The sequence below is a fragment of the Ranitomeya imitator genome, chromosome 4 (assembly GCF_032444005.1).
Source record: "Ranitomeya imitator isolate aRanImi1 chromosome 4, aRanImi1.pri, whole genome shotgun sequence".
Classification (NCBI taxonomy): Eukaryota; Metazoa; Chordata; class Amphibia; order Anura; family Dendrobatidae; genus Ranitomeya; species Ranitomeya imitator.
This window is the reverse complement of record NC_091285.1, coordinates 595,738,886-595,754,961: the sequence shown is the minus strand read 5'-3', so window position 1 is coordinate 595,754,961 and position 16,076 is coordinate 595,738,886. Positions and strand designations below refer to the sequence as shown.

General features: G+C 46.0%; 1 protein-coding gene and 1 long non-coding RNA gene across 8 annotated transcripts in view; one reads left to right on the top strand and one right to left on the bottom strand.

The window, feature by feature from the left end:
- The window catches only part of LOC138676848 (uncharacterized), an 86,443-nt gene extending 83,584 nt beyond the window's left edge, over nt 1–2,859 (bottom strand). For all 3 annotated transcript variants that reach the window (XR_011320835.1, XR_011320834.1, XR_011320836.1), the window contains exon 1: nt 2,709–2,859. This is a non-coding gene — a long non-coding RNA (uncharacterized lncRNA). The remainder of the gene's footprint in view (nt 1–2,708) is intronic.
- The window catches only part of UNC5D (unc-5 netrin receptor D), a 968,940-nt gene that overhangs the window by 617,732 nt on the left and 335,132 nt on the right, over nt 1–16,076 (top strand). For all 5 annotated transcript variants that reach the window (XM_069766508.1, XM_069766506.1, XM_069766507.1 and 2 more), the window contains exon 6: nt 8,306–8,473. In XM_069766508.1, the coding sequence (XP_069622609.1) occupies nt 8,306–8,473 (168 nt within the window). The remainder of the gene's footprint in view (nt 1–8,305; nt 8,474–16,076) is intronic.

Genomic DNA, 16,076 nt, shown 5'->3' with positions numbered 1-16,076 from the left:
TATATTGCCCAGCCCACGTAGTATATTGCCCAGCGACGTAGTATATTGCCCAGTGACATAGTATATTGCCCAGTCACGTAGTATATTGCCCAGCCACGTAGTATTTTGCCCAGCAACGAAGTATATTGCCCAGCCACGTAGTATATTGCCCAGCCCACGTAGTATATTGCCCAGCGACATAGTATATTGCCCAGCCATGTAGTATATTGCCCAACCACGTAGTATATTGCCCAGCCACGTAGTATATTGCCCAGCCCACGTAGTATATTGCCCAGCGACGTAGTATATTGCCCAGTGACATAGTATATTGCCCAGTCACGTAGTATATTGCCCAGCCACGTAGTATATTGCCCAGCGACGTAGTATATTGCCCAGTGATGTAGTATATTGCCCAACCACGTAGTATATTGCCCAGCCATGTAGTATATTGCCCAACCACGCAGTATATTGCCCAGCCACGTAGTATATTGCCCAGCCCACGTAGTATATTGCCCAGTGACGTAGTATATTGCCCAGTGACATAGTATATTGCCCAGTCACGTAGTATATTGCCCAGCCCACGTAGTATATTGCCCAGCGACGTAGTATATTGCCCAGTGACATAGTATATTGCCCAGTCACGTAGTATATTGCCCAGCCACGTAGTATATTGCCCAGCGACGTAGTATATTGCCCAGCGACGTAGTATATTGCCCAGTCACGTAGTATATTGCCCAGTGACGTAGTATATTGCCTAGTGACGTAGTATATTGCCCAGTGACGTAGTATATTGCCCAGTGATGTAGTATATTGCCCAGTCACGTAGTATATTGCCCAGTGAAGTAGTATATTGCCTAGTGACGTAGTATATTGCGCAGCCATGTAGAATATTGCCCAGCGATATAGTATATTGCCCAGCGACGTAGTATATTGCCTAGTGACGTAGTATATTGCCCAGTGACGTAGTATATTGCCCAGTGATGTAGTATATTGCCCAGTTACGTAGTATATTGCCCCGTGACGTAGTATATTGCCCAATCACGTAGTATATTGCCCAGCCACGTAGTATATTGCCTAGTGACGTAGTATATTGCCCAGTGATGTAGTATATTGCCCAGTGATGTAGTAAATTGCCCAGTTACATAGTATATTGCCCCGTGACATAGTATATTACCCAGTGATGTAGTATACAGCACAGAGCCACATAGTATATTGCACAGCGAAGTAGTATATAGCACAGAGCCACGTAGTATATTGGCCAGTCATGTAGTATATTGCCCAGCTACGTAGTATATTGCCCAGCCACATTTGTCACAGGTCAAAAAATAAAAATAAACATATACTCACCTTTCCGAGGGCCCATTGTAGCCCACGGCAGCTTCCGGTCCCAGGGTTGGTATGACCGCAGGACCTGTGATGACATCGCGGTCACATGACCGTGACATCATGGCAGGTCTTTCTCGCGCACGGCCTGTGATGAAGTCTCGGTCACATGACCGTGACGTCATGGCAGGTCCTTCTCCCATACCATCTTTGCCACCACAACCTGCAATGGAAGATGGCGGCCAGCGCGAGCGGCTCAGCGGACTACAGAGGGTGAGTATAGCAGGTTTTTGTTTTTTTTAAAATTATTTTTAACATTACATTTTTTACTATTGATGCCGCATAGGCAGTGTCAATAGTAAAATGTTGGGGACACACAGGGTTAATAGCGGCGGTAACTGAGTACGTTACCCGTGCCATAATGTGGTCTGCTACCGCCGGCATTAACCCTGTGTTAGCGGTGACCGGAGGGGAGTATGCAGGCGACAGGCACTGACTGCGGGGAGTAAGGAGCGGCCATTTTCTTCCGGACTGTGCCCGTCGCTGATTGGTCGCGGCAGCCATGACAGGCAGCTGCCGAGACCAATCAGCGAATGAATAACCGTGACAGAAAGACAGAAGGACAGAAAGACGGAAGTGACCCTTAGACAATTATATAGTAGCTTATTATTTTATTTATCCATTTTTAAGAGATGGTGGAGAAACAACAATTGTAGACAAAAATTATGATATTCATAGTGTGGCATGAATAATGTTGTAGGGTTCTGCAGATGTAGAGTAGTTTTTATATAGACTTCGAAGCGTTTCCTCTTTTAAATCCACTTTTAATGATGTTTCAAATACTATTTAAATACACTTTGATGTGGATTTTCAAGTGGATCCTATTCAAAATCCATGCAAAAAAAAAAACTCCATATGAACAGACTCTAAAGTAGGCAAAATCATTGAACATCCTTTTGAAGGTAGAAGAAGCATAAATTAGAAACTTTGACCATTGGCCTTGAGTTTTTGTCAATCTGGAAGACTTCTAATCTAATGTAGTAGGGGCTAGAATGTGCCATATACAGCATAGCCATGTTGATAAATAAGTTCCGAGCCTGAGCTCTAGAATTTTTTGACCACTTATTTGTGATTTTTTTCACGTTTACAGTTCTGCTGTCAATTAACTGCTGTGACTTGCAGGAGGGAAATTAGCCATGGAACAAGAAGTTCAGATTCTGTTATTCTATTAATTACTACAATTACCAGAATGTTACGCATGACGCCTGCATGTAATAGAAACCAGTATGTGGTGGAGAGATCCAAAAATACCTGAACCGCAGTTCCAAATGATCAATATTATTTACACTGTATCCCACGGTGTGAAGCCTTCAGGGACTGTAGAATCCACTTCTCTATCCTCTTACCTCTCTACAGCTACAAATCAAGCCCAGCTGTGTCTGCATCAGGCTAAAGTATGGAGAAGGAACGTGCCGACAGCCCCAGTGTGTGCGTAACACCGTCTACCGGCAGCATATGGAGAAGTCCTGGGGCGTCTGCATCACGTGTGCGTCATTCTCCACTGTTCTGGCTCTGACAGATGCACATTTAAAGGGAATCTGTCAATCACCACAACACCCTGGTAACATTTACATCACACAGCAGTTTTAGCTTTACAACAGAGTTACCTCGTAAGGATTATCTTCCCTACAGGCATAGCACTGGGAAAATGTGAAATACAAGAATACCCAAAGCTAATTCCTTGAAGCATCTACTGTTGTTGGAATACAATATTTTTTGTTCACTTATTCTTGCAGGCACCTATAGCCTTTTAACTAGTTCAGGGCAAGTTCATTTTCCCAACCTTTTTCGTTTGGATATTCACAGAATTTTTTATTCAATTTTTTTGCGATACATGGGAATTCATTTGCATGTTAAATATCTTTACATATATATAGACTAATGATAGGTACATTTTTATGGTATCAGGCAAAAATCTAAAGAAAACATTCAGTTTTTGTTTTTCTTTTGCTTTCTTTAATTAGTTTTTTTTTTAATTATTTTATGTCACATACTGTACTTGCTAAAAAGTCTTTACAGACCTTTGGGGCATCTTAAAATATTTATACATTTTATTTGTTGCATATTTCCCCTGTGACTGGGACTGGTATATTAACCTCAGTCACAGGGGAAATGCATTTATTTATTTTACTCACTTATATAGCGCTATTAATTCCACAGCGCTTTAAAGACATAATCGCTGTCCCCATTGGGGCTCACAATCTAGATTACCTATCAGTATGTCTTTTCAAAATTCAGCCTTATTCCTATATCTGAGCTGACTTGATCTCCTAGGATCCTGAAGTTCCTGCTCCCCGCCCTACACCTAATCATATAATTAATAGTTCCATGGGAGGAAGAACTGTCAGTGCATCCTAAGTTATATACACAATCGTTGGTTGAGTATAATGTATCAAGTCATGGAGACAGCAAACATGGTGATAATCCAAGTTTGTCTTTTCTTTGGGAAGTTTGGCTGTCTATTCGAGGTGGTTGCCCGACCCCACAGGTACACAACCTTGTTCAGGTCTCTTACTCTGCACTTATGTTTTAGAATGTCACTGCCGAGATAAGTGTGGACCGCCCAGACGTTTACAGTTTATGGACAGTCCCAAATTAGTTAAGGAATTCAATCTCAAATATTGCTTCTGAATTGCATCTATCATATAAATTAGTTGACCCAACATGCAACCAAGGGCCACATAAGGTCCACAATGCAATTCTGTGTGGCCTTAACCCACTGGTCATAGAAATGTTTGTCTCTTTTCTGGTGGCTCTCACATGTGTTTTCCATATTTAAGAAATGATAAGTAGTGCATAGACTGGTGTAGTGATGGTGAATACCATGTGGACTCTGTAGTCATTAATTGAACCCCCATGCAAATGCATACATTTTAATTCCATGTGGATAAGTGGCCACTTTGATCAAATAATACTGGCATTCTACAGTAAGCTTGGCATTTGCTACACTTACTGTATATATCACCAGAATGATGGTTTGCCTCCTGTGTGACAGTCCAGAAAGATAAAGTGTAGAGGCGGCCATACAAATGTTTGTGTATATTAATCCTAGGTTTATGATACTAAATACACTAAGTCATTTCTGCAATCTCATATAGAATACAAGGAAGAAGGATCCCTTCATTCTTTCAAAAAGTAGGAGTGTTCAAATTTGAACAGGCACTTAAAGAATATTAATGGCATATACAGTGACTTTAATATACCATAAATGTCTCAAACGGTAATACCCCTTAAAATATATTATTTCCTTCGGCACTGTTTTAACCTGACAATGTGGCCCTAGGGCCAGGAGTGATTGTGCCCCCCAGCTATTGATCACACACTTTTGTACACTACTGTTCTTCAAATCATATGGCTTTAAACCTACCATTGATTCGCCTCGAAGGTCCAGGAGGAATTGCATTCAGCAGGAGACTTTACACAGCTACAAAGCAAGTGAAAAATGTCAAAATGAATATTCATCATTTTTGTGCTTTTATTTCCTAAATGGGTCAGAACTCTCTATGAATTATTTTCAATTTATTTTACAGGGTTTGGATCTCCAATGGAATTTGACAATTACCTACGTCAGTATCCTATATAATAAATCAACAAAATAATAAAATATCCTAGCTTCTGTTATACAGCCCCACAGTTTAACGAGTTATCTGGGAATAGTAAAAGGGTTTCCTTTTTTTCTAGAATGGTACCGGTCTTGTTTATGGGTCAGATCTGGTAGCTCAGCCCTAGTCACAGGAACCTAAAAATTAAATAGTGTTCAAAGGTGGATATTAAATGTATCATTGGGTAAAATAGGCATGATCTGTACATTTATGGACTTATGTGCCTTCATTTACAAATTAAGCAATGACCACATCTACAAATCAAACAACTAGTGTGTGTCATGCTAAAATTGGGGGATTCCCGTGATGGTGCCGCAGTTTTTTTTTTCAAAGTAAAAAATCCAGTAAGCATAAAGTATTCATGCCGCAGGTGAATATGTAAAATCCTTGAAATTTAAACCAAGATACTAAAATACAGGAAATAAAATACACGACTTATACTGTATCAGTCTTACTGATATTAAACAAGAGAAAACAGAGGCGATCTCATCAAACTAAATAATAGGAGCAGCTCCAATGTTCCCATAGACAGGAATTTGCAGACATAGATACAGCCGGATTGGATCCATTTCTATATCAGTCCCCTCCTAATGATATCTTTAAAGAGGTTGTTCACTACTTTAAGGCCAGAGTCACACTCAGCGAAGGGAAACACGGTCCGTATTTTACATGCGTAATACGCAGAAATTATCCCAAAACAGTGATCCGTATGTCATCCGTAGGCAGGGTGTGGCAGCGTATTTTGCACATGGCATCCTCCGTATGTAATCCGTATGGCATCCGTACTACGAAATTTTGTCACCGGCTTGCAAATATATAGATTATATATATAATCAGTGAGACACATATATATATACATATATTTATATTTCATACAGCGCTAGATAGGAGAAAAGCCGGTAATTCAATTACCGGCTTTTGCTATCTCCTTCCCAAACCCGACATGATATGAGACATGGTTTACATACAGTAAACCATCTCATATCCCTTTTTTTTGCATATTCCTCACTACTAATGTTAGTAGTGTGTGTGTGCAAAATTTGAGGGCTCTAGCTGTTAAAATAAAGGGTTAAATCGTGGAAAAAACTGACGTCGGCTCCCGCGCAATTTTCTCTGCCAGAATGGTAAAGCCAGTGACTGAGGGCAGATATTAATAGCCTGGAGAGGGTCCATGGTTATTGGCCCCCTGGCTAAAAACATCTGCCCCCAGCCACCCCAGAAAACGCACATCTGGAAGATGTGCCTATTCTGGCACTTGGCCACTCTCTTCCCACTCCCGTGTAGCTTTGGGATATGGGATAATAAAGGGTTAATGTCACCTTGCTATTGTAAGGTGACATTAAGCCAGGTTAATAATGGAGAGATGTCAATAAGACACCTATCCATTATTAATCCAATAGTAGTAAATGGTTAATAAAACACACACACACACACACACATTAGGAATAAAGTATTTTAATGAAATAAAAGACACAGGGTGTTGTAATAGTTTATTATACTCTTAATCCAAATGACGACCCTCATTCTGTAAAAAAGGAAAAATAAAAAAACAACAATATTCCATACCTTTCCGTCGTAACAGTCATGATATAAATCCATCTGAAGGGGTTAATTAATTTTACAAGCAGGAGCCTGCTAATGCAGCTGTGCTCCTGACTGTAAAATCTGGGGAATTAATTGAAAGCAGACTTGCAGTGCTGCGCCCCCTGCTGGCATAACCTCATATGAACTCGAGCATGAGAAAATATTCAGAAAAATTCCCGCGTTCCTACTGCTTTGAAGTAAGTGCTAGTTACAGCACGCACAGGCACGGAGACTGCTTGTCCACAGCAATTGACGTCAAGAACAGAGTTATCCTATAGCTTCTGCTAAGCAGTGTCAGTGCTTGTGTGGGCTGTTACTAGTGCTCACTAGAGATAAGCGAACCTGAACTGTAAAGTTCAGGGCTCGTACTGGACACGTGGTGTCCACTGCTGAAGTCTGCACATGAACAGAGAGAGCACATTTGGCAGCCTTCTAGCCCTTACTATGACCACTTTACAGCAACACAGCTCGGGTCCCCATTCAATTCTATGGGGTTCGTTCTAAAGTCTGGTTAAGTTATGGTCCCCGAATTGAACTTTGGACTAAAGGTCGGTTGAACCCGGCGAACCCAAATATCCAACACGCTTTCGCTCATCCCTATTGCTCACTTGAAATCCAGTAGGAAACAGCAGTTGTATATAATACCTAATGAGTAGGGCGATGTGAAATTATTTGCATGCCCCATTCTGTCAGCCACGACAATGGTCTGTGGCCGCTGAATGGGAGAGAGAATACTGTCTCTTATGTTACGGCATCTGTGGTTTTCCTTTTGATTTGCTGGCCTTGCACAACATCATGTCATCACGCTGATGTCACGCCAGGCCAGCTAATCAAAAAAAGAGTCACAGACACTGCCAGATAATTGGTGGTACTTCTTGTCCCATGTAGAGGTCAAAGACTACTGTCAAGGTTTATAGAATGGGATGAGCATCATTGGGTGGTCAAGTCAACGCGTAGTAGAGAGACTCATGTTGCGGCAATCGTGCAATACCACAAAAGCCATAATAACAGATTTTTTTCCTTCAGATTGCTGTTCAGTCATGTGATATGAGGTAGTGTCCTAGGCACTGGCTGACCACTGCCTATTTTTAATCATGACCCTGACATGTGGTTTTATTGTTATGACTGATTTGTATATTTATTTGGTAAAGTGTATAATATATATATGTATATATATATATATATATATATATATCACTGCTTACAATTCTGCACTCACTATAACTTTCTGAAGCGGAACAGGCTTTTCTTCAGCTGTGAGTGATGGTTCATAGTGCCGTTATAGTGAGTCCTGTAAAAAAAAATATTGAGGTGCTAACCTTGGAATTCCCGACAGGTTACTACTGTCAATCAGCCCTCAGCATGTTGTAAGCTTGTAGCCAAGAAGGACCAAATGAAAAGTTCACTGGCTGAAACTATTGATTGTGGCTGAAATATGTGTTTCTTGTAACAGAAATGTCAGGATACTTGTGAGGAAAATAGCTGTCAAGGAAATTGGGGAGTAAAAGAGTCTGACTAAAGCTTTAAGGTAAATAAGTCAAGAGAAAGGCTGTTTATTCTGAATACCACCATCAGATGGATTTCATTGCCCGGTTTCTGCATTCTCTAGCTACATTCTTACCCAGTAAAGTGTCATTGTTTTATATAACAGCAGTTGTCATGGGTTTTAATGAATTCATAAGCTGGATTCCTAGCACATATTTAGCAACATTTATATATATACATATAAGTATACAACATTTGGTTCTTTGTTATAGTGAACGGAGGGTGGTCCTCATGGCTAGAGTGGTCAGCATGCAGTGTAAGCTGTGGCCGTGGAGTACAGAAACGTTCCAGGACCTGCACTAACCCAACACCTCTCAATGGCGGGACCTTCTGCGTAGGATCATCTATGCAGAAAGTTAGCTGCTCCTCACAATGTCCAGGTGAGTGGCGTCATACTTGTATAATGTATTTTATTCATATAAAATTGCTAAGTTATAGATGTGTCCATCCTTAACTTTCTTCTTTCCTCACAATTACCTGAGGTGAAAAAAAACCCCTCTTTGCGTTAGGGAGGAAAACACTCACAGTCTGCTTCCGGCTGGGGATTTGGTCGGTGGTCCAGTCTGAATAATCAAAGCACAGTATTCAGACGCTCCCCTTTATAACCACTCGCTAAAATGAGGCAATTGGAGTTTAAAACATGAACCTTTTAACTACAATTGACCTTTCCTGTAGTGCCCCTAATATTTAAAGTAATATTTGTCTTTATTGTGCCCTGTAAAAAAAGATTGAGAAAATTGTAAAGAAAATAAAAATGTCCAAATTTTAGAATTTGCCTCATTTTATATTCAGGGGTTTGTCAAAATACTGTTTTTCAGCTATTTAGATGGAACACTCAAAAAAGTAAAGAATGTGATATGATCTCTCCCTAACGGGGGTGTCAGGAGGAATAGCTGATGACCAAGGACAGTTAAAATAAGTAAGGTCTTGTTAGATTGGTATAAGGATTAGGGATGAGTGAGTATACTCGTTGCTCAGTGTCACGCTCATACCCTGACTGGTGGGCGTGAGCCAGGGGGTTTGTGGCCCCACTGTGCCACGAACCAGACTACACTGGAAGGGGCATGACTATGACAGCTGCCTTGGTTTTCTCTGGAGCCTCTGATGGTGATGTCAGGCTTGTGCGGCAGGCAGCTGTCAGGTGCTACTCCAGGGTGGTTTCTGGCTGTGGCTGCTGATCCCACTTGGAGAACAGGAACACTAGGACAGGTGCGGGCATCAGGCAGGACAAGCAGATTAGCATAGATGAAACTCAGTCGAGTAGGCTGGCACGGCTGAGACAAAGGGCTGGCAGAGACACAGGGCTAACATGAATGGCAGAGACACAGGGCTGGCAGGAACGGCAGAGACACAGGGCGGGCAGGAACGGCAGAGACACAGGGCTGGCAGGAACGGCAGAGACACAGGGCTGGCAGGAACGGCAGAGACACAGGGCTGGCAGGAACGGCAGAGACACAGGGCTGGCAGGAACGGCAGAGACACAGGGCTGGCAGGAACGGCAGAGACACAAGGCCGGCAGGTTGGTTTGTATGAAGGAACAGGTAGGGACCTGTTCACACAGGAGGTGCAGGTACGGATATCAAGTATGAAGGAACAGGGTGGAGCCTGTTCACACAGGAGGTGCAGGTACGGGTATGAAGTATGAAGGAACAGGGTGGGACCTGTTCACACAGGAGGTGCAGGTACGGATGCAAGCAGGAACGAACAGGTATGAAGGAACAGGTTGGGACCTGTTCACACAGGAAGAGAACCGCAAGGCTGCAGATAGGAGCTGTAGAGCAGCAAGAGATTGAGCAGCAACAGAAGCTAAGCTGAGCGGAACCGCAAGGAATGCAGAGAGGAGCTGCAGCAAGAGATTTCTGCAGCAGAAGCTAAACAGAGCAGAACCGCAAGGAATGCAGAGAGGAGCTGCAGCAAGAGATTTCTGCAGCAGCAGAAGCTAAGCAGAGCGGAACCGCAAGGAATGCAGAGAGGAGCTGCAGCAAGAGATTTCTGCAGCAGCAGGAGCGGACCAGATTAGAACGAAGCAGAACTGCAGGAGTGCAGAGCAGAGGTAAAGCTGCAAGAGAGCAGAGCAAAGGCAAAGGCACAAGGGTACAGAGCATGCAGAGCTGCAAGAGTGCGGAGCATGAGCAAACAGAGAGGACACAAGGAAAGACACAGCAGGGAAAGAAGCCACAAACAAGGAGACAGAGGTAGGACAAAGTTCAGAAAAGGTAATGGAACGACACAAGGCACAAGAACAAAGAGACAGGGACCAGGATATTCTGCCTCCTGGAGAGGAGATAGACCAAAGCAAGGCAAAGCAGGGACACAGACACAGAGCAGGATATATAGCCTCCTGGAGGGCAGACCAACAAGAACAAGGCAAAGCTAAAAGTAGAACCTCCAGAGAAGGAGGAACACAGAGCAAGGCCTTTCAACTCAGAAGCTAGACACTAACTGAGTTTAGACATTGCACAGGCCCAGTCCACAGGGTGGAGCTGCCCTAAATACTGGAGGCCTCTTGGTAATTAGTCAGGAACAGATTAGACAGGTGCGCCCTGATTCCATAAGAACCAGAGAGTTATGGCGCCGCTCCCCTATGGACACAGCCAGAAAGCATGCAGAGAGCAGAGGCACAAAATATGGAGCTGGCAACAGACAGAACACAACATTACATGGAGCAGTGAGTAAGATGGTGTGTGAGGGATGGGAGGCCATGTAGTGATGCAAGCAGAGTTGCTACACTTGGGTTTTCCCGAACACGCTTGGGTGGTCTCCGAGTATTTGTAACTGCTCTGATATTTAGTTTTAGTTGATGCAGCTGCATGATTTAGGGCTGCTTGCCAGCCTGAGTACATGTGGGGGTTGCCTGGTTTCTGGGGAATCCCCACATGTATTCAAACTGTCTATCAGCTGTAAATCATGCAGCTGAGGCAACGAAAACTAAATCTCCGAGCACTTACAAATTCTTGGAGACCAACCGAGCATGTTCGGGAAAACGAGTATCATCGCTCATCACTAATTAGGACTAGTGTTGAGCGATACCGTCCGATACTTGAAAGTATCGGTATCGGATAGTATCGGCCGATACCCGAAAAATATCGGATATCGCCGATACCGATATCCGATACCAATACAAGTCAATGGGACATCAAGTATCGGAATGTATCCTCATGGATCCCAGGGTCTGAAGGAGAGGAAACTCTCCTTCAGGCCCTGGGATCCATATTAAAGTGTAAAATAAAGAATTAAAATAAAAAATATTGTTATATTCACCTCTCCGGCGGCCCCTGGACATCAGCGGGAGGATCCGGCGTCCGGCACGGCTTCTTTCTTCAAAATGCGCGCCTTCAGGACCTGTGGAATGACGTCCCGGCTTCTGATTGGTCGCGTGCCGCCCATGTGACCGCCACGCGACCAATCAGAAGCCGCGACGTCATTCCTCAGGTCCTAGAAGGCGCTCATTCTAGGACTTTAGCTGAGGAATGACGTCGCGGCTTCTGATTGGTCGCGTGGCGGTCACATGGGCGGCACGCGACCAATCAGAAGCCGGGACGTCATTCCACAGGTCCTGAAGGCGCGCATTTTGAAGAAAGAAGCCGTGCCGGACGCCGGATCCTCCCGCTGATGTCCAGGGGCCGCCGGAGAGGTGAATATAACAATATTTTTTATTTTAATTCTTTATTTTACACTTCCGATACCGATACCCGATATCACAAAAATATCGGATCTCGGTATCGGAATTCCGATACCGCAAGTATCGGCCGATACCCGATACTTGCGGTATCGGAATGCTCAACACTAATTAGGACATGTAAGATTTTAAGTTTACTTTTCACTAATTCATTATTAGAGCATGTGTACACGTAAAGTATTTACTGCAGACATTTCTGCATCAAAAATGTGACTCTTGGCAGGAAAATTCTCCATAAAAACGTGCTCTTTAGTCATGATTTTGCATGCATTTTTAAGCATTTTTCTTGGTCATTAGTAGTGTTGAGCGATACCTTCCGATATCGGAAAGTATCGGTATCGGTTTGGATCGGCCGATATTCAAAAAATATCGGATATCGCCGATACCGATACCCGATCCCAATGCAAGTCAATGGGACCAAAATATCGGAATTAAAATAAACCCTTTCTTTCCTTGTAGGTTCATTCTACATGAAGGAAAACAACTAAGAATAATGTAGGATGTATGGGGGAGGTGGCGGAGACATTAAAGGCAATGAGGATTAGTCCAATCAAATAGAATAGCATGATTTTTTTTTTTTTAAAGACGTTCGGATTGAAAAAGATATTGACTATGTAAATTTTTTTTATTTTGTCAGATATTTATGTTTCACTATTCCACGACCTTCCCCTTCTTTTTTTTCCTTTTCCCACACTTTCATCTTCATCATCATCAGCATCTTTGACATCAACTTCTTCACCTTATTCATCTTCTTCTTCATCTTCTACCTATATTTTTTTTTTTATTACATTCTTCATATTCATTTTCTTCAACTATTATTATTCTTCCTATTCTACATATTCTTTTTATTCCACTGTTATTATTCTTCCTATTCTACTTCTTCATCATATTCTCATTTGTGACAGGCATTCCCGTTGTTGTTATCTATAAAAGTTGGAAGATTACACCTTCCGTTCTGCCAGTCACAAAAGTTACATTTGTCCGCGTTCAGTTTGGCCTGCAGCATCAGACTTTATCCAGGGGCACCACGAGGAGGAACGGACTCACCCCCATACACTGCTTAGTCTTCTTCTGCATATAATTGAGATAATATCTTTTGCTCTGATATTAAGTCTTATGCTTAATGTTCTTCTGCTCTTTGTTCTGCAGCCTCTTGTTCTTCTGCTTCTCGGTCTTCCATGTTGTCGTCTCCAGGGTCGTCGTCTCCAGTGTCGTCATCTCCGCCGTCGTCGTCTCAGCCGTCGTCGTCTCCGCCGTCGTCGTCTCCGCCGTCGTCATCGTCGTCATCGGGGTGGTCTTCCGGGTCGTCGTCATCGGGGTGGTCTTCCGGGTCGTCGACGTTAGGGTCTTCAACTTGGAAATGTAGCAGAAGGTACAAGAAGGCTGAGAAAATGCCAAGAACCAGCTGATGGAACTGGAACTCGGATGGCTACCCGAAGGTTCAAGAGCCTATGGAACTACCGAGGACCAGCTGACGTTACTGGAACCCGGTTACTAAGCAGGAGGTACCCGTGCTAAAAAGCACTACCAAGGACCGCCTGACGTTGGCGGAACTCGGATACCCAGAAGGAGGCACCTAAGCCAAAGGCTCTGCCCGGAACCAGCTGACGTTACTGGAACCAGGATGGGGAGCAGAAGGTACAAGAGCAAAAGACACTGCCGAGAACCAGCTGACGGTACTGGAACCCGGATGGGTAGCCGAAGGTCCAAGAGCCAATGGAACTACCAAGGACCAGCTGACGTTACTGAAACCCGGTTACTAAGCAGGAGGTACCCGTGCCTGAAAGCACTACCAAGGACCACCTGACGTTGGTGGAACTTGGATACCCAGAAGGAGGCACCTAAGCCAAAGGCTCTGCCCGGAACCAGCTGACGGTACTGGAACCAGGATGGGGAGCAGAAGGTACAAGAGCAAAAGACACTGCCGAGAACCAGCTGACGGTGCTGGAACCAGGTGGTGGACCCGAAGGCCCACAGGAGAGGAGAGAACAGCTAGGCCGCGAGGCAGCCGCAGTTACCGAACCCCAACAGTCCTACAGGGGGAGCTGGGCCTACTGGCACTACAGAACCAGCCTTGACTACCAGTTCACGCAGCCCACATAGGAAGCTCCTAAACTGGAGGCACCCTGGAGTTGGCTAACCCGACCGCACCACGACGAGGCAAGCATAGGTGTCTCAGTGAGCTTGACACAACCCGGAAACAGCTGACGGTGCTGAAACCAGGTTTGGCACGAGGGAGTACCTGTGACAAAAACACTGCCGAGAACCAGCTGGCGGTGCTGGAACCCGGATGCGTTGCCCCAGTGTGCAAGAGCCAATGGCACGACCGAGGACTAGCTGACGGTGCTGGAACCCGGTTACTAAGCTGTAGGTGCCCGCGCTTAAAAGCACTACCAAGGACCGCCTGGCGTTGGCGGAACTCGGATACCCAGGAGGAGGCACCTAAGCCAAAGGCTCGGCCCAGAACCAGCTGACGGTGCTGGAACCAGGTGGTGGACCCCAAGGCCCACAGGAGAGGAGAGAACAGCTAGGCCGCAAGGCAGCCGCAGTTACCGAACCCCAACAGTCCTACAGGGGGAGCTGGGCCTACTGGCACTACAGAACCAGCCTTGACTACCAGTTCACGCAGCCCACATAGGAAGCTCCTAAACTGGAGGCACCCTGGAGTTGGCTAACCCGACCGCACCACGACGAGGCAAGCATAGGTGTCTCAGTGAGCTTGACACAACCCGGAAACAGCTGACGGTGCTGAAACCAGGTTTGGCACGAGGGAGTACCTGTGACAAAAACACTGCCGAGAACCAGCTGGCGGTGCTGGAACCCGGATGCGTTGCCCCAGTGTGCAAGAGCCAATGGCACGACCGAGGACTAGCTGACGGTGCTGGAACCCGGTTACTAAGCTGTAGGTGCCCGCGCTTAAAAGCACTACCAGGGACCGCCTGGCGTTGGCGGAACTCGGATACCCAGGAGGAGGCACCTAAGCCAAAGGCTCGGCCCAGAACCAGCTGACGGTGCTGGAACCAGGTGGTGGACCCCAAGGCCCACAGGAGAGGAGAGAACAGCTAGGCCACGAGGCAGCCGCAGTTACCGAACCCCAACAGTCCTACAGGGGGAGCTGGGCCTACTGGCACTACAGAACCAGCCTTGACTACCAGTTCACGCAGCCCACATAGGAAGCTCCTAAACTGGAGGCACCCTGGAGTTGGCTAACTCGACCGCACCACGACGGGGCAAGCATAGGCGTCTCAGTGAAGTTGACACAACCCGGAAACAGCTGACGGTGCTGAAACCAGGCTTGGCACGAGGGAGTACCTGTGACAAGAACACTGCCGAGAACCAGCTGGCGGTGCTGGAACCCGGATGCGTTGCCCCAGTGTGCAAGAGCCAATGGCACGACTGAGGACTAGCTGACGGTGCTGGAACCCGGTTACTAAGCTGTAGGTGCCCGCGCTTAAAAGCACTACCAAGGACCGCCTGGCGTTGGCGGAACTCGGATACCCAGGAGGAGGCACCTAAGCCAAAGGCTCGGCCCGGAACCAGCTGACGGTGCTGGAACCAGGTGGTGGACCCCAAGGCCCACAGGAGAGGAGAGAACAGCTAGGCCGCGAGGCAGCCGCAGTTACCGAACCCCAACAGTCCTACAGGGGGAGCTGGGCCTACTGGCACTACAGAACCAGCCTTGACTACCAGTTCACGCAGCCCACATAGGAAGCTCCTAAACTGGAGGCACCCTGGAGTTGGCTAACCCGACCGCACCACGACGAGGCAAGCATACGTGTCTCAGTGAGCTTGACACAACCCGGAAACAGCTGACGGTGCTGAAACCAGGTTTGGCACGAGGGAGTACCTGTGACAAAAACACTGCCGAGAACCAGCTGGCGGTGCTGGAACCCGGATGCGTTGCCCCAGTGTGCAAGAGCCAATGGCACGACCGAGGACTAGCTGACGGTGCTGGAACCCGGTTACTAAGCTGTAGGTGCCCGCGCTTAAAAGCACTACCAAGGACCGCCTGGCGTTGGCGGAACTCGGATACCCAGGAGGAGGCACCTAAGCCAAAGGCTCGGCCCAGAACCAGCTGACGGTGCTGGAACCAGGTGGTGGACCCCAAGGCCCACAGGAGAGGAGAGAACAGCTAGGCCGCGAGGCAGCCGCAGTTACCGAACCCCAACAGTCCTACAGGGGGAGCTGGGCCTACTGGCACTACAGAACCAGCCTTGACTACCAGTTCACGCAGCCCACATAGGAAGCTCCTAAACTGAAGGCACCCTGGAGTTGGCTAACCCGACCGCACCACAACGAGGCAA